The sequence below is a fragment of the Pithys albifrons genome, chromosome 11, assembly GCF_047495875.1.
Source record: "Pithys albifrons albifrons isolate INPA30051 chromosome 11, PitAlb_v1, whole genome shotgun sequence".
Taxonomy (NCBI): domain Eukaryota; kingdom Metazoa; phylum Chordata; class Aves; order Passeriformes; family Thamnophilidae; genus Pithys; species Pithys albifrons.
In genome coordinates, this window is record NC_092468.1 from 25,348,896 (window position 1) to 25,372,609 (window position 23,714).

A 23,714-nucleotide genomic window follows, 5' to 3' on the forward strand; every position below is an offset into this window, starting at 1 on the left:
GCGCCGCAGCCGCGCCCGGGCCGGTCCTGGTGGGATCCCGAGGACGGGCCAGGAATGGGAACCGAAAACGCTCCTGCCCATCCCGGTACGATCCCCGAGGACGGGCCGGGAATGGGAAGCGGGGACGCTCCAGCCCATCCCGGTGGGATCCCCTTGGACAGGCCGGGAGAGCCGGGAATGGGGAACGGGGACGCTCCTGCCCTTCCCATCCCGGTGGGATCCCCTTGGACAGGCCGGGAGAGCCGGGAATGGGGAGCGGGGACGCTCCTGCCCTGCCCATCCCGGTGGGATCCCGAGGACCGGCCGGGAATGGGGAGCGGGGACGCTCCTGCCCTGCCCATCCCGGTGGGATCCCGAGGACCGGCCGGGAATGGGGAGCGGGGACGCTCCTGCCCTGCCCATCCCGGTGGGATCCCGAGGACCGGCCGGGAATGGGGAGCGGGGACGCTCCTGCCCTGCCCATCCCGGTGGGATCCCGAGGACCGGCCGGGAATGGGGAGCGGGGACGCTCCTGCCCCGCCCAGCCCAGGCCATCCCGGCTGATCCCGATTGCCCCGGGATGGTCTCGGGCGGGTTCCCCCAGCCGGAGCGGGGGCTGTGCCCGCAGCGATTGTTGGGCAGCAGAAACAGCTGGAGGTGGGTCTAATTAGCATTGGGAAACCTCATTAACACAGCGCCAATTAGCGGCTCCCCGAGCGGGAGCAGCAGGGCCGGAGGTGCGGGCGCTGTGCGGGCACAGGGACCCCCCGGGGAATGGTAAAAACATCCTCAATATCAAACAATTCCCACGCTCGGATAAACCGGGAGGTTTCTCATCCCGGGAAGGCTCCAGGAGCAGCTCTGCGGGTGGGAACAGCCCAGCCCTGGCCCTGCTCGAGTCCCACTGGCCCCAGTCTCCCTATCTCAAACTTGGGGAAAGTTCCTGTTTCCCTCTGGAAACCGAGGGGCTTTGGAGGAATCCCGGCGTGGCTGGGCTGGAAGGGCCTTACAGCCCATCTCGCTGCCCCCCTGCCCTGGCACAGCCCTTCCCACAGTCCAGCTCTCCCCAGTTCTGCTGCCATTGGAGCCCCTGGAATGTGTCAGACCCCAAGTAAATAATTCCCAAATCCCTTTGTGGTGGAGAACAGACCAGAGAACCCCCTCGGTAATAAATAACTTTATTGCAGAACTGCAGTTTCAGTCTCTTCAGAACACCCTTGGCACAACCACAGGATCCACAGGGAATCCTCACCCTTTCCCACTGTCACTCCCAACCCACAGGATGTGCTGCTCTTATTGTTACATCTGGATCATGGGGATTATCCCAGACAGAAATCCAAGCTGGGAGGGGAATATTTGCTGTTTAACAGCAGCATCTCTCCAACATTCCTGTGCCACTTCCAACAGGGAGAACTTTCCTGCTGTTAATGAGGAAAACCTGGAGTGACACACCTGGGAAGTGTCTCCACAGCCTTATAATCTCTATTAAATGAACTGCAAAATCCAGTGTATGGAAAACGAGCCCCTGGACTCTGCTCTGACTTTCAGGGCTGTCAAAGCATCCCCTGCCCCCCCTTTTCTTCACTGCTCATAAAGTGGTTCAATAACCTCAATTATTGACACTAATATTTGCTCACATGGACTTATTGCCACCAATATTTGCTCTAATTACAGCAAGAGACCATTGCAATAAACAACAACTAACTGTCCTTCCCTTGCAGAGTTCAACAAAAGTGCTGTTGATTATTTTTGTACATTATTATATTATTTAAAATTAATCTGGGGAAACTGCAGGAAGATTAAATATGATTTAAAGGCTTTCTGGCCAAACAAATATTACTCTTAACTTACTAATGCTATTTTCTTTTATCATACAAATATTGCTTTTTAAGGCTACACTTAAGCCTTGACTTTATGTAATGCTGTTACTTAATTTACAGAAAATTCTTTATGCTACAACATGTGGATGATTCTGTGTGACAAAACAGCACATGAACATCTGGAATACACGGATTTTCCTGGCTTTTCTACAACATCAGACTCAAACAACATCATCTAAGGAGATCAAATGTAGATTTAGGATCATCCTCCACTCAGCAGAACACAAAGAACACAAACTCAGCTGAGGGGAGGTGGATTCCTGTATCCAGGGCTCTCCTGGGGAAATGGTGAAGCCATTCCAGTTAAACTCAGTTCTCCCCCATGTTTTTCCCAGGAATAACTAACAGTTGCAGCTGAGTTTCTTAGGACACACTGTGCAATTAAAAAGCTACTACAGACAATCCTCAAGAATAAACAACAATGGGCTGACTCCAAAATAAATACACAAAGGATCAGAAACACAAAATGGACAGTTCAGGCACAGAAAATGAGGTGCAAGCACAGCTTATTAACATAAAAACTGATCAACTTATTTAAAGTATTGTCATTTTAGTATTTCACTTTTCTCCACATTGAAACAAGGAGAATCAGGATTCTCTAACAATTCACAATATGATTTCAAAGATATATATATATATATAGTGGCTATAATGTATTCAAATTCCTATTAGTAATCACCTACAAATCATTTCAGCCACACAAAGAGAGAGAACTTATTTTCTGTGCCCCTTGTGGAGTGGGGAAAAGCAGCTGCATTGCCAGGCCTGGCAGAGCCTGAGGCTGGTGCAGCTGCAGCAGAAACACTTTGCAATCCAGAGCTTTTTGTAACAATCCATAAAGTGCTTTTAGGCAGAAAGTTGTTGGGTTCTTATTCACTGAAACAGGAGGGTTTAAGTGGAGGAACACTCAGCAGGAGGAGCAAAGGCACAACACAAACAGAGATTGGTCACATGTATTTGTATGGACATGAGCACCATCATCTGCTCTGGGAAACTCCATCCCAGTGGGAATGGGGCCTTATTTCCTGCTGCTTTTATTGAGGGACACGTGTGTTCCTTTCACTCTGAGAGCCTCCATGGAGTCTCGGGGCCTTCTGGCACCTGCAGATCCAAGTGGCTTCTCTCTGGAAAAAAGAACAGCAACAATCACAACCAGCATGGGGAGAGCAGGGACAGAACCTGCAGTTCCTGCTCAGGCTGCCAGGATTGGCTGGCCATGGACACTTTGCTCCAGAACTGCTGCTGGGATTTCCTTGTTGTGGTAGGAAACCCCTTTACCTTCTGGATCCATTTTCCTTGTAAGTGATACTTTTGGGTCTTGGAGCTTCTACAGAGGTTCTAGATCGGGTTGGCCTGAACTTCATGACCTCCTTCTGCCACTCCTCATCAAAGCTCTCAGCCTCATCTGAAACAAAGCCAAGTTTACCATTTAACAAAGACAAGAAAATACATATAATGAGTATTAGAGTTGTGATTTTTTAATTTGTGGGCCACAATTCTCCACATGGTCCACAACTATTTTGAGGGGATCTGTAAAAGAGAATTGGATTTGCAGACTTCCAGTCTGTCTAAAGGTCCCTTTTAAGATGTCTCAAGCTGGAACTTGGTGTGTGAAACAGTGTAAAGCCCATTAGAGAACTGCCTAAAAAGACCTACTTTCTTCCAGGTTGATGAATTCCTGGTTCAACTCCTCATCCCCAGTCTTGCAATTTCTGGATTTTTTGATGACATGAGCCCGGTCTTGGATGTGATGACCAATGGCCATTTTTTCCAGGCCACTTTCAGAATCCTTAAGGGCTTTTCTTGTCTCCTTGACCTGTATAAAAATGGGAAATAAAGGCAAAAAAAAAACCAGTTAAAAGAGTTCACAGAATCACAGGCTGGTTTAGGTTGGAAGGACCTTCAAAAGCCCATCCAGTGCCACCCCTGCCCTGGGCAGGGACACCTTCCCCTATCCCAGGTTGCTCCAACCTGGCCTTGGACACTCCCAGGGCTGGGGCAGCCACAGCTTCTCTGCCCAACTTGTGCCAGGGCCTGCCCACCCTCCCAGACAGGAATTCCTTCCCAATATCCCATCCAGCCCTGCCCTCTGGCAATGGGAAGCCATTCCCCTTGTCCTGTCCCTCCAGGCCCTTGTCAAGAGTTATTTTATCCCTCAAAAGTTCTGTATCTTTTATTTATAAAAGTCAGGTTTTCACAGGCTTTTCCAATCCTCTCATTTACTGTGTTGCCTGAAAACACACCAACAAAACACACATCAAGTCTATTTTCTTGTTGCAAACAGACAGGAAGATTAACCACCACTTTAACTGGATATTAATTACTGGGAGGAAAACAAATCCCAGCCTAAATATATTACACAGCCAAGTCTTCAACACTCTCCTTGGCAACAGAACGAGCAACACCCGATGCCAAAATGCCCAGTGTGAGGAACAGCCAGTTATTGGGTTGTGGTGTTGACTGGCCTGAAACCCAGGCAACCACTGCCCCTCCTGCCAGGGGGTATTCTTAGCAGCACTGAGAGCACGGGGGGTCTGCAGGAGCTGGAACTCAGCCCCAGAGCTGCCCAGACCTTTGGGATCACATGGAGCCTTCCAGGCCGGGCTCCGGGTTCACATTCCGGTCTGTGGGCAGAATTAGACGCAGCAGCTGCAGGGAAGGGGCTGGAAGGGCAGCCCCAGCTGAGGGTTATGTAATGCCTGAGCAAAGGGGCAGCCAAAGGCAGGGCTGGCACAAACAGATGCCTCTCCTGGGGTTTAAATGGGCAGGAAAAGGATTAATGGCAGCAAAGAGAAAGACACTGGAGAATCACCTGTTGTGGTAGTTTGTTTTTCTGGCCTTGGATAAGCATGTTATTTATTTAGGTATGTACTTAAAGCATTAAAATTACAAGGAGAGAAGCTGCCCTCTGAGAAGCCTTTAATACAGAGACACAGGTATTTTCCTCCATCCCTACACTTTCTGTGTGTAGCTGAGGGCGGGTTGGGCTCTGCCCCAGGACACAGGGACAGGAGGAGAGGGCACGGCCTCAGGCTGGGCCAGGGCAGGGGCAGGTGGGACATCAGGAGGAATTTCTGCCTGGAAAGGGTGGTCAGGCCCCGGCAGGGGCTGCCCAGGGAGGTTTGGAGTGCCCAGCCCTGGAGGAGCCCAGGGCAGGACTGGCCGTGGCACTGAGTGCTCTGGGCTGGGGGACAAGGTGGGCATCGGGCACAGGGTGGGCTCCAGGGGCTGGGAGGGCTTTGCCAAGGTGGGCATTGGGCACAGGGTGGGCTCCATGGGCTGGGAGGGCTTTGCAAAGGTGGGCATCAGGCACAGGGTGGGCTCCATGGGCTGGGAGGGATTTGGCAGCCTCAGGGATCCTGTGAATTGCAGGAGTACCTGTCTCCAGTGAAGAGAACCTTGAGGAAGCTGCTGTGGTGCAGCCCCTGCCCCTCAGGCTGTCCCTGCCCCTCAGGCTGCCCCCCAGGCTGCCCCTCAGGCTGCCCCTGCCCCCCAGGCTGCCCCCCAGGCTGCCCCTGCCCCCCAGGCTGCCCCCCAGGCTACCCCTCAAGCTGCCCCTGCCCCCCAGGCTGCCCCCCAGGCTGCCCCCCAGGCTGCCCCTGCCCCTCAGTCTGCCCCTCAGGCTGCCCCCCAGGCTGCCCCCCAGCCCGCCCCTGCCCCAGCCCAGCACACTCACTCACCCCCCCCGGGGCCGTGCGGGTCTGTGTCGAGGCCTGGAACACCTTGGCAGGCTCGTCCCCCACCTTGGAGTAGGTCATCATGGAGGAGGAGCTGAACGTGTGTCCGTCGGGGTGCAGGGACAGGTCATCCTGCAGAGCAACACAAACTCACTAAGAGAAGTTCAGACTTGGGGATAACAGGTACTCCTTATCCTTTAATTATTAAATTAATCCTCTTGACACCACAGGTGGGTAACACAGTTTTATCTTCAAAGACTGAAGAAAAATTACAACCAAAACATACTCTGGGCAAAAAAATAAATTCTCATTGTCTCCTTGAGGTAAGGAACATTTTTGTTAAGTGCTATTTTAAATAACTGTGACTCTTCAATACAGTTCATTTTAGAACAAGTTTTAGAAGAACTTACAAATTTCCTTTGCATTTCCAGCATGCTGTTCCTCATGTTTGACATCATCCTGTCCATGGCAGAAAATGGATCCCCAAAATCTTCATCCTGATCAAAGAGCAGACAGGACAATTAGAACTCACTCTCCTGAAGCTTCCAGTCCTGGAGCTGTTCTGTACATGCATTTGGGATGCAACTCAGAGCACCAGAACTGCAACTCACTCACAGACAAGCCAAAATGCAGCTTTGGCAAAGAAAACTGAGGCTGGCATGGAAGCTTGGTGGGTGAGCTGGAGACACTGGGAAGGTGGCAGTGGAAAATTTGACACTCAGATGTCAAAGTGGCCACAATCAGAGTTCATTTCACAGTGTTCACACACCTTCTCATCTCCCCAGCTGCTGCTGTAAAAGTGCTGTGTGACCCTTCATGCTTTAAATTTAAATAAATTCATTTCAAAGTTTCAAAATTAAATCTGCACTTGAAGCCCAAAATTAAGTAAAATTCAGGTAGAGAAAATTTCCAACTCAAGAGTACAAGAAATTGGAGTCCTTAAGGATGCTCTGGGCAACAATTATAGACAGATCATAGATATTTTACAGGATATTTCAGATTTCAGACTCCCACTCCAAGCCCTGTTCCAGTGGAACTCCCATTTCTTGGGATCACACCCACAAACACCCTCCAGCTGCCAAAGGCCACCCACAGGCAGCACTCCCAGCCTGGAATCTCTTCAGGGATTTTTCCACCCATCCCAGGGATGGGAGCCCAGCACTCTTATTTAGCAAGGGGATAAAGGACCTTTCCTGAAGGATATTATTGCCTGTCCCTGCACAGCAGCAGAAGCAGCAGAGCCCATGCCTGGGTCACACACAGCACACACCCACAGGCAGGAGCTCCCTGGGATACTGACCCCTCTCCCAAAGCCTCCAAAGGGCATGAGGGAGTAGCTGGTTGCCTGGAAGAGAAAGGACCAACATCTTTAATTGTTTCACCTGTTATCAGTAATAACTTCTATATGCAGCAGGTGACATTAAACATTTCCAATCAAATAAAACCAGTCAGGAGAACTTAGCAATTAATAATATCAAGTAGTCTCTGGGTATATAGAAATAATATATTTATACTAATGATATTAGAAAGAGAGAGCTGCCACCACATTTAATAAATATTAATAATAGGGACTAAAAGCACTTAGAGCTGGAGGTTGAGAAACATTTGTACACCACAAAAACCTTTGTACTGAAGTGATTTAAAACATGGCACAGACACCACCTGGAATGCTCCACTCCAGTTATGCAACCACTGAAAGCTGATTAAAATCAACACATTGACCCACTGATACTGAGCACCCCTGTCTGACAGGGCAGTGAAATCCTGGGAATCACAGGGGAGTTCCCAGGAAACTCAGATTGCACAGTTAGATAAAGGCCTGGCCAAAGACAGGCTGGCCAGACAGGAGGACTGAACCCTGTACAGGAACCAAGGACAGAAGGAAGGAATTATCAGTTCTGGATTATCTTTATGAACTCCTCAGACTGCATTTCTGCCTAGGTACTGACAGAGAAGAATATAATATTTCTTTTTTCTATCTATCTATCTATCTATCTATCTATCTATCTATCTATCTATCTATCTATCAATCCATCCATCCATCCATCCATCTATCCATCCATCTATCCATCCATCTATCCATCCATCCATCCATCTCAAGTGCAAAAGGAGATCCTCACTAATAAGTTGTTAGTCATAAAAACTTTAACAATTTTGTTTTATAACACACACTGAGAGCTGTGCAATACCTGCCCAATATCCAGGGCAGTCAGATATCCCAACAAACCCAAATGCCAGGATCTCCCAAGATATTTTACCCCATTCCTCCTGCTCACACCCTTTCCTCCTTCCCTAAAAACTGATCCTGGAAACCTGCTGGTTTCAAATTTGAATGCTATAGTGACACACATGGAGTTTTTGCAACTAATTTTATATATTTTAAAGCAGTTTTAGGCCTGCTGCAGCTTAAGTAAATATAAAATCACAACACCAGTGTGGGTGATTTGAATGAAGTGCACTTTACATGGCAGTAAAGATCCACCTTTTCCTGGATAAAAATCTAATTTTAAGTGTTTAAATCATCTGTGGAGCAGCACTTTGAGACTACAAGGCAAAGCAACCAGTGCTGAGCCTTGTGTGACATCTGGCAAGTCTTCAGTGAAACTGAGGGACATCAGAAGATCCTGGAAAGATTTTGGCAGGTGTGGAATTGCTTTGTGCTTATCAAACTATCACAGCACTCCTGGACCTTCAGCTTCTCCCTGCAAGCACAGGGGAAGGTTTGCTGGGCCTCATGTTCACCCCTCACTGCAGGAGCACCAACACCACCCCCTCAGCTTTAAAGGTCAGGTTTGACATTTCCTTTTGTACAGCAACAATCTGGGTTTGGACACCTCCTGATCCAAAGCCCAGGGATCAGCAGAGGAAAGCTCATGCCCTAATTAGATGCAGCAGCTTCTATATCTGAAGGGACCTGGCAGTGGATGAGCAGGAGGAATGTCACAGCTCCCCTCTGGACGTGCAGGGGACAGCCTGGCTTTGAGCTCTGCCTATCTGGGCTTGGCCAAGCACCCAAACTGGCACAGAGCCCCTGGCACGTGCCTTTGTCTGCCAACGGTTCTACAATCCAGGGGGTTCATTAAGTGAGAGATGCAACTGCTGAACATGCAGAGGGAAAGGCCCCCCTGCCAACATCCCCCTCCCTCAGTACAGCAGTGGGTAAGGCTGAGCTCAGGCAGGGCAGGAGAAAACTGCCCTGCCTGCCCAGAGCTGAAAAGATTCTTCATTGAGCATGGCCAAGGTCTCAGGTTCAGCTGGTAACACACAGAAATACTAAACTTTGTACCATTTCCCCTGATCCTTAATTCTTCCTGGCTTGTATTTAGAGAGAAAGCCTTTATTTACTGTTACAAAGATAAATGGTTTAAAATAGATACTCCTTAGGGGGTGAAACACAGGGTTGTGTTAGACAGAAATAACCACATACAGGAGAGCAAAGTGCACAGTGAGGGCATGAGGATGCCATGGGATCATGGAATGGTTTGGGTTGGAAGGGACTTGAAAAGAGCAGTCCCACCCCCTGCCATGGACAGGGACACCTTTCACTAGGCCAGGTTGCTCCAATCTGGCCTTGGACACTTCTAGGGATGGAAAGAGCCATATCCAGGTACCTTCTTAAGTAAAGTTAACATAAAAAAAAACAAGTGTTCAGAGAAGTCTCTGTCTGTGGACACTTTTAATGCCTTTATCTAACAGAAACATTTATTACCTAATCTTTATTAAACCAAGCATTAGATAAATGTTTAGTTTGTTCATTAAATACTGTGTGTGATTGAACAGGAACACGCAGAGCTGTGATCAGCCCTAACAGCAGCTTGTCATAGAATCATAGAATGGATTGGGCTGGAAAAGACCTCCAAGATCATCCAGTCCAACCCTTGGTCCAACTCCAGTCCCTTTACCAGATCATGGCACTCAGTGCCACGGCCAAGCTCAGCTGAAAACCCTCCAGGGGTGGGGAATCCACCCCCTCTCTGGGCAACCCATTCCAATCCCTGAGCACTCTCTCTGCAAAGAAGTTTTTCCTCCTCTCCAACTTCAATTTCCCCTGGCAGAGCTTGAGCCCATCGTGCCCCCTTGTCCTATTGCTGAGTGCCTGGGATGAGCAGTGTGGCACCAGAGAACCAAGAGAGGAATGCCAGCCAGTTTCCTGGGTGATGGCACAGTGTGCCCAGGGCTCCCCCAGCCATGCCCACCCCGTGGCACACGTACCCTGCGGTGCCCAGGGCTCCCCCAGCCGTGCCCACCCCGTGGCACACGTACCCTGCGGTGCCCAGGGCTCCCCCAGCCGTGCCCACCCCGTGGCACACGTTCCCTGCGGTGCCCAGGGCTCCCCCAGCCGTGCCCACCCCGTGCAGTGCCCAGGGCTCCCCCAGCCATGCCCACCCCGTGGCACACGTACCCTGCGGTGCCCAGGGCTCCCCCAGCCATGCCCACCCCGTGCAGTGCCCAGGGCTCCCCCAGCCATGCCCACCCCGTGCAGTGCCCAGGGCTCCCCCAGCCGTGCCCACCCCGTGGCTCACGTACCCTGCAGTGCCCAGGGCTCCCCCAGCCATGCCCACCCCGTGGCTCACGTACCCTGCGGCTGCCCCGGGGCACCAGGCGGGACTCGGGGCGGGCTCTCCGCTCGGCCGCTCCGTCCCTGCCGTCCGGGAGGCTCAGGAAGGGCTCTCTGCCCCACGGCTCCGAGAAGCTCCTCATCATCTGCCTCATGTGCTCATGGTGGGCAGCAAAGGGGTCCCTGCAACACACAATTCCACACTTATTTTGGAAACTCCAAACCCTGGACACTCCAGCGTTAAACCTTCCACATGGTTCGTTCTGTAAAAGCTTTGCTTGAGTAGGACCCAACTGGGAACCTCCTGGGAACCTCCTGGGAACCTCCAGTGAACTCGCATGTTCTTTTGTCTCACTCACAGTGTCTGCATTACTCTTCCTCTTTCCTCACCCTTTCCAGAAATACTCCCTCCTGCACAGCCATCCTTCACTCCAGCCTATGTTTACTGTCTGCCAGGAACTGCAAACTCACCTGTGTTTTATTTATCTCTATTTACACCTCCAACACCTGGTATTTAAGAATCTATTGTTTATTTCCCCCCTCCCCTTGGCACAGTCCTACTCACTGAACTCCTCATGTCCCACTGCATTCCCTCTCCTCACCCCTCAGATTTATTTTGCTGGCAACTCTAATTGCATTCCCTAATTCTGACAAGAACTAAATATTTCTAACAGGCCCAAAGAGGAGCAAACCAGGATTTTTTCAGGAGCACAACGTATGAGCAGCTGTAGCCTGAGGTCCAAGGCTCCAAACTAATACCTCTCCAACAAAACCATGGATTATTTCCTCCCTCCATCTAATTTTCCTCTCTGCCATTCTGCTGAAAGCCACTTTGTTAACAGAACAGTCACTTCCCAGGTATGTCTCCTTACATTTAATAGCAGCTCATCCTCATCCTTCTCAATCCCTGGCACTCCCCACACCCTCATCTCTCCAGGACACCAAACCTTTCCCAGGATATCTCATGAGGAAAAGCCTCAGGTTGTTCCTCCAACTCCCTTCACACCCCTTATCTCCCCCACAGCTTTTCTGCTCCCCCACCCCTTATCTCCAGCCCAGGCAAACCAGTTTCCACATCACGTGGCCAATTTGATCCTGTGCCAAAGCTGCATTTAATTATTTTTTCCCAAGTAAAAACATGACGCAGAATTAATTTTCAAATGAGACTTTGAACAGAAAAATGTCCCTTTAAGCTACACCCAGACTGAACCTCACCCAGTGCAAAGAGCCCTTTAGAGTTTAGTGTTGTCCTGGAGCAGCCCCTGCCCCAACTCCCAGCTCTGGCTCCAGCCCTGCCATGATAAGGAGCTGTTCCCACACCTCAGGATGAAGAACAGATGGAAAAAGTTGTGGCACGAGCCAAGAGGAGGGAAGAACACAAACACACCCCAGGAGGTGCACAATTCCATCAGATCTCCAACTGCACAGGGGTTTGGTTATCAAACACAAATAAATAGCAACTCTGTTCCAGCAGGGACTTACCCACAACAGAATTCTCCCCAGTCCCTTCCAGTTCAAAAACAGGACACTCACAAACTACTTACAAAAACCCAAAAGATTCCAGAGATTTAATGTAAAGAGGGAAAAATTGGTTGAATTCAGCATATATAATATGCTGTAACACACCCCACCCACAGCTGGATCCCTGGGGGGTTGTGGCTGGTTAATTTAATTAAAGGGCTGGGACAGACTTTGGAAATGCAGGGACAGGGAAGCAGGAGAGAGCCTGGGGAGTGACAGGTTTGGGACAGACTTTGGAAATGCAGGGACAGGGAAGCAGGAGAGAGCCTGGGGAGTGACAGGGCTGGCACAGACTTTGGAAATGCAGGGACAGGGAAGCAGGAGAGAGCCTGGGGAGTGACAGGTTTGGGACAGACTTTGGAAATGCAGGGACAGGGAAGCAGGAGAGAGCCTGGAGAGTGACAGGTTTGGGACAGACTTTGGAAATGCAGGGACAGGGAAGCAGGAGAGAGCCTGGGGTGACAGGTTTGGGACACAGGGGAAGCCTCTCAGCTTCCCTGGGACGTTTTAGTCACAAAGAGATCCAGTGTTGTCAAGCTTTAAAAGAAACACCCCAAGTCTGGTATGACCTGGAGTGGGGCAAAACCAGTGGAAAGGGAACAGAGAATCCATGTGGAAAACAAGGTTTCCAGGGAATGAAATGCTGGTGGCTCTGATGGCTGAAACTCAAAGCCCAGTGACAAAAGGAGGAGTCACCCTTAAAAACAGAGATGCACTGAACAAGGCTGAGGCTCTGCAGGGGAGGAGGACACGTCCAGATCCCTGTTCCAGTCACAGGTTTGATGGGATGGCAGCAGGAGCACAACACTGACTGGCCTTGGTCACACCTGACTTCAAATCTGACCTTTTTGGGGAAAGAAGATACTTTTGGATGAGAAAGACACGATTTCTTTATAGCATAAAAGTGATGAAGGAAAAAATAAAAGAGAATTCCATAAGGGTTTTGCACACCAAATTTGTGCCCTTCACACATTAAACACAAAGTTATTGTCAAAATTAAATGCTGGATGGAAGCAATTTATACATTTGTTGTTCCACTACTCTGCAGTGACAGAATTTTGTCTACTGCATATTAACCTGACCTTCCTCTGACATTCAGGTGCTTGCAGGGATTAATAAAGGGGACAGCTCCAAAGGTTTAGGATCAATATTCCAGCTAAAACATTTCATGGTGTTACAGCCAAAGTACAACGTTACTCCTTATTGCAGGGCAAGAAAAAATCAGTGCCCTAGGACAAAAAACTGCATTTATTCTTTTTGAGAAGAGTACTTTGTATTAGGTATATTTCTTGTTACTAGATACATTTCTTGTTATTAGATATATTTATCAGATATATCTTTCTTAGATAACATATATATTAGATATAAACACTAGGTATACTTTTTCCCACTCAGAAGTTATGTAAGGCTGCAGTTGCAGATCCCCTCTGGAGATAACAAGCCTATTATGACACTATTTTGGCAGCTAATCTTAGCTGAGTAATAAGCTCCTTCCCTTAATGATATGCAAAAGAGATTTACAAGGATAGGGCCAAGAAAACAAATCTCAATATCCATCTCATCTCTTTCTCACACACTCCCTTCCTTCACCTCCTGCAACTCTTTTTTCCCCACATCAGTGGCTACAATAACAACAAATACAATTAATAAATAAGAAGAAAGCAAATGATATGTCAAACAAGCCCCAATTTCTATTACTACATCAGTGGCTACAATCAAATAAAATTAATAAATAAGAAGAAAGCAAATGATGTGTCAAACAAGCCCCAATTTCCATTACTGCTTTAATTTCATGCACAGGATTCACACAGGGAAGTTTCCTGCAGGGAACTCATGAGCTGTTAGAGCAGCAGGAATATTCCTGGAAACTGAGTGCCCTAATCCCTGTAGCCCAGCTTTGGGAACTGTCCCAGTGCTTGGAATGTGCTGGAGCCCAGCAGCAGATTGGCCTTTGAGCAGCCTCAGCCACAGCCCCCTGTAACCAGGGGAGCCACACAACAAACCCACCCACAGGGCTGCTGCTCCCCTTCCTCATCCACCCACAGCCCTGCCCCTTATCTTGGCTCTAATTAAATCCCTCAGAGTTTTTGCAAAGATTTGGAACACTGAGTGAGGCTCCTCAGAGTCCCCTCATCCCATTTTCACCCACCACAGATTAGTTTCTGACCAAAGAGGTAAAATGGGGCCAGATCAGGTAATTCAGAAATTCTGGCTGAGAGGAGAAGCATTTGCACAACTCGCTACTCAGATTTAGATTCCCGTGGCAAGAGATGATTCCCACAGGGAATAAACTGATCTCAGATCTGCACACACAGACATGACCCACCACTGTGCTCATGGTATAGAAATAGAAGCACAAGTTTGGGTTGGAAGGGACCTCAAAGCCCCCTCAGTGCCACCCCTGCCATGGGCAGGGACACCTCCCACTGTCCCAGGTTGATCCAAGCCCTGTCCAGCCTGGCCTGGGACACTCCCAGGGCTGGGGCAGCCACAGCTTCTCTGGGCACCTGTGCCAGGGCCTGCCCACCCTTCCAGGGAATAAGAATAAAAAGCCAAACTGCTGAGCTGCAGCACCAACACCCCAGCTGGAAACAGCCCAAGGAGAGTTTGTCTTCTGTGCTCTCACACAAACCTTTGCAAAGTTTCAATACAAGAACTCGGGGTGTTTGTCTGCAGGGTTGGCATTGCCAGGAGCTCAGAGACAGCCCGTGGCTAAATAAATAAATTAATACAGAAACGCTACAACACTCGGCCTCTGTGTTTAGCAAACAGAAGACAAGACACAATCAAGAGACTCCAACCAAGGGAGGTGACGGTTCCCTCTCGGTGATGCCACCGGGAAAAGGGGGCTCAGTCCAGCTCTTCCCTGCGCTGACACCAACATCTAACCCTGCCCAGCTCTGCGGGGGACGCGGAGGAGCCGGTGCGAACACACGGGGGTTAAACGGCCCCGACCCCGCCCTGCAACGGCCCCGACACCGCCCTGCAACGGTACCGAGACTGGCCGGGAACCACCGACCCTGGAACCGGCCCCGACCCCTGGAACCGGCCCCGACCCCTGGAACCCGCACCGGCCCCTGGAACCCGCACCGGCCCCTGGAACCCGCACCGGCCCCTGGAACCGGCACCGGCCCCTGGAACCGGCCCCGACCCCTGGAACCGGCCCCGACCCCTGGAACCGGCCCCGGCCCCTGGAACCCGCACCGGCCCCGACCCCTGGAACCCGCACCGGCCCCTGGAACCGGCACAGACCCCTGGAACCCGCCCCGGCCCCTGGAACCGGCCCCGGCCCCTGGAACCGGCACAGACCCCTGGAACCGGCACAGACCCCTGGAACCGGCACCGGCCCCTGGAACCGGCACCGGCCCCGACCCCTGGAACACGCACAGACGCCTGGAACACGCACAGACACCTGGAACCCGCACAGACCCCTGGAACCCGCACAGACCCCTGGAACACGCACCGGCCCCTGGAACCCTCACCCTACAGCCGCCCCTCCGCGGGTCTCGCAGCGCCCAGAGCCGCTTCAGCCACCGGCCGGTCCCGCCCCGGCCCCACCGCCCCGGCGATGCCCGCAGCCCCTGTGTCGCCCCGCGCCCACCCCGGCCGGCGCCCCCCGCCGCCCCTCCGTGCCGCCCCGGCCCCGCGGTGCCCAGAGCCCCTCCGAGCCGCCCCACCTGAAGAAGGGATCCTCCTCGAAGCAGCGGCCGAGCCCCCCGAACATGGCTATGGCTATGGCTATGGCTGTGGCTGTGGCTGTGCCTGTGCCTGTGCCTGTGCCTGTGCCCGTGCCCGTGCCCGTGCCCGTGCCCGTGCCCGTGCCTGTGGCTGCGGCCGCCTCGATCTGCGCGACCCGCGCCGGCCCCGCGCACCGACCCGGTACAGCCCCGCCCTCGGCCCCGCCCCCGCGCTCCCATTGGCTGCCGCGCCCCAGGGGGCGGGGCTTACCACGCGCGCCGCCGTTGCTGTGGCAACCGGGAATGGGGGGATCGGGAATGGGGAATGGGAGATGGGGAATGAGGGATCGGGAATGGGGGATAGGAGATGGGGGATAGGAGATGGGGAATGGGAATGGAGGATCGGGAATGGGCGATCGGGAATGGGGGCTCGGGAATGGGGGATCGGGAATGGAGGATCGGGAATGGGAATGGGGGATTGGGGGATCGGGAATGGGGGAATGGGGGGATCGGGAACGGGGGATCGGAAATGCGGGAATGGGGGGATCGGGAACGGGGGATCGGAAATGCGGGAATGGGGGAACGGTGGGATCAGGAATGGGGGGATCGGGAATGGGAAAGTGCGAATGCAGGAAGGGGGGGATTGGAAATGGGGTCTCGGGAATGAGGGATCAGGAATGAGAGATCGGGAATGGGGGTGATCGGGATCGGGGGATCGGGAATGGGGGGATCAGGAATTGGGAATGGGAGGATCGGGAATTGGCTGTGGCGCGTCCCGCGGCTCGGCAGTTTAATGATAACAGTTTTTCCCAGCAGATGGCGGTGCAATGATAACGCTCGGCGGCGCTCGGCACGGCCGGGAAGCACCAGGAGCCTGCCAGGGAATATCCAGGAGCAGCTATTCCAGCAGAACAGCGCTGGGCACACGCCGAGCAGGCAGGATGTTGGTGCCAGGCTCACCTGGCACGGCACTGGTGAGGCAGATCCTGTTTCCAAGGCTTGGGGGAGCTCAGTCTCCATTCCTGAACTGGGAGAGGGAAGGGTTGGCATTCCAGGCAAACGGGGAAAAGGAATCTTGGTGTCACAGCAGGAACAAACAGGCTCAGAGATGAAGGAAAACTCCCAGCAAACCCTGGGAATGGAGGAAACCCCCCAGCAAACCCTGGGAATGGAGGAAACCCCCCAGCAAACCCTGGGAATGGAGGAAACCCCCCAGCAAACCCTGGGAATGGGCATCAAAGGCAGGTTTCAGTGAAGGAAGAGACCTGGGAGGTCTTTGCCAGCCTCAGTCATGGAATCACAAAGGTTGGCAAAGACCCCCAAGATCATCAAGTCCAGCCATGACGTGACTCTAAATAAAGGGGCTGGGATGGTCTGTGATCCCAAAAAAACATGGAGTGCTCTCAGGGATTCCTGGAGGGCACAGGCTGGGAAATGTGGAGCTGTGGGTAAGAGCTGGGGGTAAACACAAACCCAGTTCTGAAGGAAAACACCTTGAAAGAACCAGAGATAAAGGGATCCCACCTTCACACCTCATGAAATGGGAGGATTGGGGATAAAAATGGATGCAAAGTGCTTGGAGAAAGTCTCCTGCTCTGGGTGCCAAAGTGTCCCAGAGCTCTGAGCCCAGGGTTGTTCTCTCTCCTCACTGCTCTCCTCACATCTCCTCCAACATCCTGGTTTTTAAGGGAAGGAGAGAATCGTAAGAATCCCAGAATGGTTTGGGCTGGAGGGACCTCAAAGCCCACCCAGTGCCACCCCCTGCCATGGGCAGGGGCACCTTCCACTATCCCAGGTTGCTCCAACCTGGCCTTGGACACTTCCAGGGATGGGGCAGCCACAGCTTCTCTCCCCAATCTGTGCCAGGAAGAGAAGGAGGAGGAGGAGGAAGAGGAGGCCCCACTGATGCCAATCCATTTAACATGGAAACAGGAACTGCTGATCCCTCCAAAGTGGCAGGGATGGAGCACTGACTGTCTGAGTGCTCTCAGGTTTCCTCCAACCTTGCTGCTGACATTGCTGGGCAGCACATGGACACCCAGCACTGCTCACAGCCCCACAGTGCTCTCAGTTTGTTCCCAAATAGCTGGGAAAAGACCTCTTTAGAATTAGAATAGAATAGAATAGAATAGAATAGAATAGAATAGAATAGAATAGAATAGAATAGAATAGATTGGGTTGGAAAAGACCTCCCAGATCATCGAGTCCAACCCTTGGTCCAACTCCAGTCCCTTTACCAGATCATGGCACTCAGTGCCACGGCCAAGCTCAGCTGAAAAACCTCCAGGGATGGGGAATCCACCCCCTCTCTGGGCAGCCCATTCCAATCCCTGAGCACTCTCTCTGCAAAGAGATTTTCCTGCTCTCCAACTTCAATTTCCCCTGTCAGAGCTTGAGCCCATCGTGCCCCCTTGTCCTATTGCTGAGTGCCTGGGAGAAGAGACCAACCCCCACCTGGCCAGAACTTCCCTTCAGGCACTTCCAGACAGTGCTGAGGTCACCTCTGAGCCTCCTCTTCTCCAGGCTGAACACCCCCAGCTCCCTCAGCCTCTCCCCACAGGGCTTGTGCTCCAGTCCCTTCTCCAGCCTAATGTTCTGTGCTGGATCTCAAAAGGTGGGTAAACAGATGAATGTCAGAAGTTAAGGGTTGGAAAAAAAGGAATTAAAAAGTAATTGTGTGATAAAAGGGTTTTTTTTCCTCAAGGTGAACAATGAAAACTCTTCTTGACCATTAAAAGTGGCAATTAATTCTTGCCCTGCCTGTGAAACCAGCCCTAATCTGAGCTGGGTAACTGAGTGTTGTGAGAACTTGTGCACTGAAAACACTCCTTTTGTACAGGACTAATTGAAGCCTGTAATTAATAATATCTGCTAAAGTAGCAAGAGTCATTTTTAGCTTCAAAGAGCCTGAGGCAGGGGGGACCTTCCAGACAGTTCTGTTACTTGAACAAACACAGGATGAGCTGAACGTGGGCACAGGTTTTAAGCAGTGAACAGAAGTGGCTTCTTGGTAAAAAACAGGCAAATTTGGGTTTGGTTTCCTGTGGCTCTGGGAGGCCCTGGGAAAATCCAGGTGGGATTTGATCCAGTTTGCATTTTATTTTGTCTGGTTTTAACCAGCTTGAGGCTGTGGCCAAACTCTGGGCTCAGCTTTGGTGATTTTCCTCTGTGGTTCTAAGAGAAATGACTCCAAAACAGCAGCCAGGGGCTCTCCAGCTCTGGGGAGGGACATTCCCAGAGGAAGGAATTGCTGTCCCTGGATGTGCTGCCAGAGAAAGCACCAAAGCAAGTGCCCAGTGGCTTTGCCCCAGTCCTTGGAAACTGGTGGAGCTGAGGCTGGAGCAGGAGTTTTGCTCTCCCTCCCTGTGCCAGGCAGAACTTTCTGGGATTTAAGGAATAACTATGTCAGCTCCCAGCAGACTGGCCAAGCTCAGCATCTTCAGTGTGGATTTGCTGGTCCCTGGGCCACTGGGAATGGCACAATGAGGGAGCTGAATCCCTGGGTCAGAATTCCCTCTGCCCCCTGTGCTTCCACACGTGGTGCCAAAGGTTTCCCAGGCAGCAGTTCCTGCACACAACAGCAACAGAACCCTCTGAAACAAAGATTCTTTCTGGATCACATCCTGGAATCAACATCCACTCCCCCCAGGGCCAAATCTTGCTGGGTTTGGGTAACATTGTTCTAAGAATATTTAAATGCCTCAGTTTTCACTTTGCTAAACAAAACCAAGAAAATGAGATGAGGGGAATGTCACAAAATTAGGGCTGATTAAAAGAAATGTGGGTCACCTGATGGAAAATGAGCCTCAGGAATTCATTGCTCCAAGATGGAATTAAAGACTCCGAAGGTCTCCAATGGATTGTGGCTTGGACAGGTGATTGAAAAGTAACATCCCAATTAAAAAGAAACAAAAGCTTCTCCTGGATGTCTTGGAGATCAGCTGGGATCAGAGTGCTGTGACAGGGCTGTTGGGGACATTTCCCACAGAACATCCAGCCTGGATAAGGACTGGACAGCACAGAGACATCCCAGGTAATCCAAGCTGGCAACTCCTCCACTTAGATTGGTATTTATGGGCAGGTTGGTGCTTTATTTTGTCTTTTGCCCCCAGTTCCTTCAGTTGCCTCAAAGAAACACACCCAAACCTCTCCCTTTCCTACTTTGCTGACACGTTATGGACACAAAGACTCCAACCACATCCCAGGAGGAGGGTCTGCCCTGGGACATTTGCTGCCCATGGGGTTTGTTCCTGCCCTGCTGGCAGTGCCTGCCCGGGCTGGGCTGGGGGAGCTGCTCTGCAGGGAGTTATAAATGGAAGGTCACCCGGCCCCAGGAGCTGCTGACAGCTCTATAAATACCCTGCACAACCTGCTCCTTACCCTGTTTGGAGCTGCAGGGCCAGGGGCAGAGCCCCCTGTGCCCCCTGACAGGCTGCTCTTATCAGCTCCAACCACTCCAGAGCAGTTTTTAGGGATAATCCTTCACTCTCCCCCAAGAGCAACCCAGGAATGTTCCCTGTCACAAAGTGTTGGGTGGGAAGTGAAAAAATTGGGAAGAACAGCGAAAGAAATGGATTTTTTTCCTATTTTTCTTCCCTGGTTTGCATCTGAAAGTACAGTTCAACTTCCCAGTTAAGGCTGACAAAACCCTCCCAAAGGGGTGTTTTATATTTCATCAGAGGCAGAACAAAACCACCTCTGGTCAACAGCACCAGCTTTGCTCTGATTGCTCCATTTCCCTCGTTAGGGTAATTAATTAACCAACTTTTAAACCACCCACAACAGACCTGGCACCTTCAGAGGACATTGAGAGGATGGCTCAGGATTCACACTGCAAAAATCTCCTGATAATGAGCTAAGGAATATTAATAATATTAATTCTTTCTTTTCTCTTGGTTTCTTGCTCTGTGCAAACCAGTTAATTCTTTTTAATTTTACTCTTTAATTTTCACCTGCATTTATTTTTAGAACAAGAGAATTTTATAACTTAGTCCTGATTAATAATTGGTTTAAAATCCAGCCAGCACTGTGTGCCCAGCCCCAGGAAGGGTCCTGGCTCTCACTCTCAGCCACTCCTGGCTGGCACTTTGCCCATTTAAACACATACCCAGGAATGCAGTTTTTCACCTCCAGGTGTAAAACATCCCTGGCTGCTTAAAAATAATCCTTGCAGAAGAATCAGACTCGGGGATTGTCCAGAAAGAAAGGCAGAAACATTCCTGCATTTTTCAGCAGTTGCACCAAATGTTCTCCACAGGTTTTAGTGTATTTTATATAAAAAGCTGATCACAATCAGGTTTTTTTTCAGCATCCCTATAATTGACTTTTGCTCTGGAGGGAACAAAACACAATCCAAAGGGAAATGGCTCTGGAAAAAAGCCTCTCAGCATGAAGAGTGGAGAGGAACAGAAGGGCTGGGAGGAAATGTTTGGGGCAGGAACCTGCACAGGGATCTCTGGAATGGAGAGAGAACAAGAGAATTATAAATACCAACAAAACACCAACATGGCAAAATGACCTTTTGTTCCACATGAATGTGTTCAGCAAAGCTCTGAAGTCTGAACCACATTTAAATAGTCATAGCACCAAAATGAATAAGAATTAAGAAGGTAAATTAATTCCTAAGGGAAATCACTGTACATCTCATTAGTTCAGGAACAAGATACCTCAAAACTTTTAATTAAAGATAATATTTACTGCAAACGAATCAGAGTTGGCAGGTTTCAGCAGAAACCATAATCTCATTTATGCAAAGTTTTCTTCTATTAGGGCAGACATCATTAATCCCATTGGAAATGCCCTCCAGACTGACAGAGCTGGAGAGGTGATTCCTTCCAGGAGCCTTTTTATCTGCACAAAGGAGCTGGAGCTGGAGCTGGAGCAGACACAGCACGAGGAGGGCTCAGCAATTCGAGGGTCTGTGCACACCCAGCCCTGGGTGGGACCTGCTCCTGGAGTGGGCACAGGGCACCCAGGGCAGCTCCAGGCTGGGCACTGCACAGGGAGCAGTGCTGGGGAACCATTCCCAGCCTCTGGAATTGGCAGAGAATTAAACAGCAAAGTGCAGCTGCTGGGAAGTGCTGGAGCAGCTGCTGGGAAGTTCCACCTTGCTGTTTCAGCACCAGGAAAGGCTTCTCTTTACAAGGCTCAGGTCGTGGAATCCCAGGATGGTTTGGGTTGGAAAGACCTCAAAGCCCACCCAGTGCCACCCCTGCCCTGGGCAGGGACACCTCCCACCAGCCCAGGCTGCTCCAAGCCCTGTCCAGCCTGGCCTGGGACACTCCCAGGGCTGGGGCAGCCACAGCTTCTCTGGGCACCTGTGCCAGGGCCTGCCCACCCTCCCAGCCAGGAATTCCTTCCCAATATCCCACCTAAATCCACACTCCTGTGGTTTAAAGCCATTCCCTGTGTCCTGTCCCTCAATCCCTTGTCCCCAGTCCCTCTCCAGCTCTCCTGGAGCCCCTTTAGGCTCTGGAAAGGACTCTCAGGTGTCCCTGGAGCTTTCCCTTCTCCAGGTGACCCCCCCAGCCTGTCCCAGCCCAGAGGGGCTCCAGCCCTGGGGCATCTCCAGGGGCTCCCCTGGATGTCTCCCAGCCCTGTGCTGGGTGTGGGGCTGAGCTGCCTGGGCAGGGGGAGCTGGGAGGGCCAGGCCAGCTCTGCTGAGCCCCCTCCTCCCCTCCAGGAGCCTCAGCTCCTGCTTTCCCCAAAGAGGAGACACTTGGTGTCCCCTCTGGGCACGGTGACAATTCCAGAGTGACTCAGTGGAACTCCCTGTGCCACCCAATCCAGCCCAGCCACTGCTGCTCTTCTTTCCAGAGGAGGAGAGAACAGCCAGGAAAACACAACCCAGGCAGAGCTGCCTGAGCCTGAATTCCAGCAGGGCCTATTTTAAGTCCTGCTTACTGGTATTTTTAGCATTTTTATCACATTCTGAGCTGGTGAGTCCCCTCAGACCTGGGCTCAGCCACGGGCTCAGGCCCAGCTTTCCTCAGACGGTTCCTGGAGTTCAAGGAGCTCCACTAAAAATAACCCCCTTCTTGGAAGCTGACAAATGGAAAACTGTGATCATGAGAGGGCTGGGTTTGGGTTACTCATGGACTTTGGGATCATCCAGTCCTGCTCCTGGTGGAGTGACTGAGGCAGAAGGAGCAACACTTGATCTCCTGGCTGGGAGTGTTTCCTCAGACACCATTATTTTAGCAGTTGTGTTATTATTATTATTATTATTATTATTATTATTATTATTATTATTATTATTATTATTTTATTATTATTTTATTATTATCATCATCATCATTATTATTATCGTTGTTGTTTTGTTGGTGTTGTGTTATTATTATTGTTGTTATTATTAACATATTATTAACAATATAATATTATTAATATCGTTATTATTAACATATATAGGTATTATTAGCATATAATAATAATGACAATAACAACAACAAACAACAACAACAACAACAACAACAACAATAATAATAATAATAATAATAATAATAATAATAATAATAATAATAATAATAATAATAATAATAATAATATAAAACTAATCCCAGCTCCCTTTCAGGCAATTGTCCTACTAAAAACCAGTTTGGAGATGCTGGATGAGCCAAGGAAGCAGGAAGGGCCAGTGCCCATTTTCCCTGAGTGTTCCCAGCCCAGGCTGATGTTAATCCAGGGGTGCTGCTCCCAGGCTCAGGGAAATGAGTTTCCTGATGGAATTGCTGGGGGGAGAGGCCTTTGCTGCCTGCCAGGAGGTGGAAGGGCTGAGTTCCAGCATTCTCTCTCCACTCCCTGAGCCACAGTTCAGGTGGTTTGGCATCCCCAGGAATTCTGTGTATCCCAGACCCCCAGAGTCCTGTCCTGAGGAGGTGCCACAGCCCCTCTTTTCCTCAAGCCAAAGGCTGCACACATGGAATGGTGGAGGGCACAGATATTTGGATACAATCCCTTTATAAAGGGTCCAGGTGTCATAAAAGAATTTCAGCCCCAAGTTCCAGACTCTCCTCATCACACTGAGCTGGTGCCAGAGCCAAGTTCATTCCTCTTCCCATCTCCCACTCCTGGTGCTCCAACCTGGGCCTGCCTGGCAGGAAAATGAGGAAGTGAGCAGAGGAAAAAGAGTGTGCATACCTGGAACCCAGTGCCAGGAAAAGCAAGGTTGGCACACCTGGATCCCAGTGCCAGGAAAAGCAGGGTTGGCACATCTGGAACCCAGTGCCAGGAAAAGCAGGGTTGGCACACCTGGAACCCAGTGACAGGAAAAGCAAGGCTGGCACACCTGGAACCCAGTGCCAGGAAAAGCAGGGTTGGCACACCTGGAACCCAGTGCCAGGAAAAGCAGGGTTGGCACACCTGGAACTCAGTGCCAGGAAAAGCAAGGTTGGCATACCTGGAACCCAGTGCCAGGAAAAGCAGG

The 23,714-nt window shown here is 50.9% G+C and overlaps 1 protein-coding gene and 1 long non-coding RNA gene across 6 annotated transcripts; one reads left to right on the top strand and one right to left on the bottom strand.

The window, feature by feature from the left end:
* Positions 1-9: 9 nt before the first annotated feature.
* LOC139676978 (uncharacterized) lies at positions 10-6,346 on the top strand. Its single transcript, XR_011698753.1, has 4 exons — positions 10-85; positions 4,724-4,795; positions 5,767-5,859; positions 5,968-6,346. It is a non-coding gene; the product is annotated as an uncharacterized lncRNA (long non-coding RNA).
* On the bottom strand, positions 1,147-15,508 carry MLF1 (myeloid leukemia factor 1). 5 transcript variants are annotated; one of them, XM_071566460.1, is made up of 8 exons: positions 15,293-15,508; positions 10,115-10,277; positions 6,837-6,881; positions 5,947-6,033; positions 5,540-5,668; positions 3,516-3,675; positions 3,138-3,264; positions 1,147-2,983 (listed from the first exon to the last, which is right to left on the bottom strand). In XM_071566460.1, exons 1-8 carry the CDS (start codon positions 15,337-15,339, stop codon positions 2,878-2,880), a joined length of 864 nt encoding a protein of 287 aa, XP_071422561.1. In that variant the 5' UTR covers positions 15,340-15,508; the 3' UTR covers positions 1,147-2,877. The 5 variants fall into 5 exon arrangements, with proteins under 5 accessions (XP_071422561.1, XP_071422565.1, XP_071422564.1 ...); XM_071566464.1 differs by lacking the exon at positions 15,293-15,508 and adding an exon at positions 12,312-12,872; XM_071566463.1 differs by lacking the exon at positions 15,293-15,508 and adding an exon at positions 11,042-11,083.
* Positions 15,509-23,714: the final 8,206 nt, after the last annotated feature.

What these genes read in the sequence shown, in the direction of transcription:
- MLF1 (XM_071566460.1), bottom strand. Translation starts at nt 15,339, where the DNA reads ATGTTCGGGGGGCTCGGCCGCTGCTTCGAGGAGGATCCCTTCTTCAG. An exon ending in GAGGAGGATCCCTTCTTCAG is followed by an intron (nt 10,278 to 15,292) that starts GTGGGGCGGCTC and finishes TGTGTGTTGCAG; the next exon opens with GGACCCCTTTGCTGCCCACC. An exon ending in CCCGCACGGCCCCGGGGGGG is followed by an intron (nt 3,676 to 5,539) that starts GTGAGTGAGTGT and finishes ATTTTTATACAG; the next exon opens with GTCAAGGAGACAAGAAAAGC.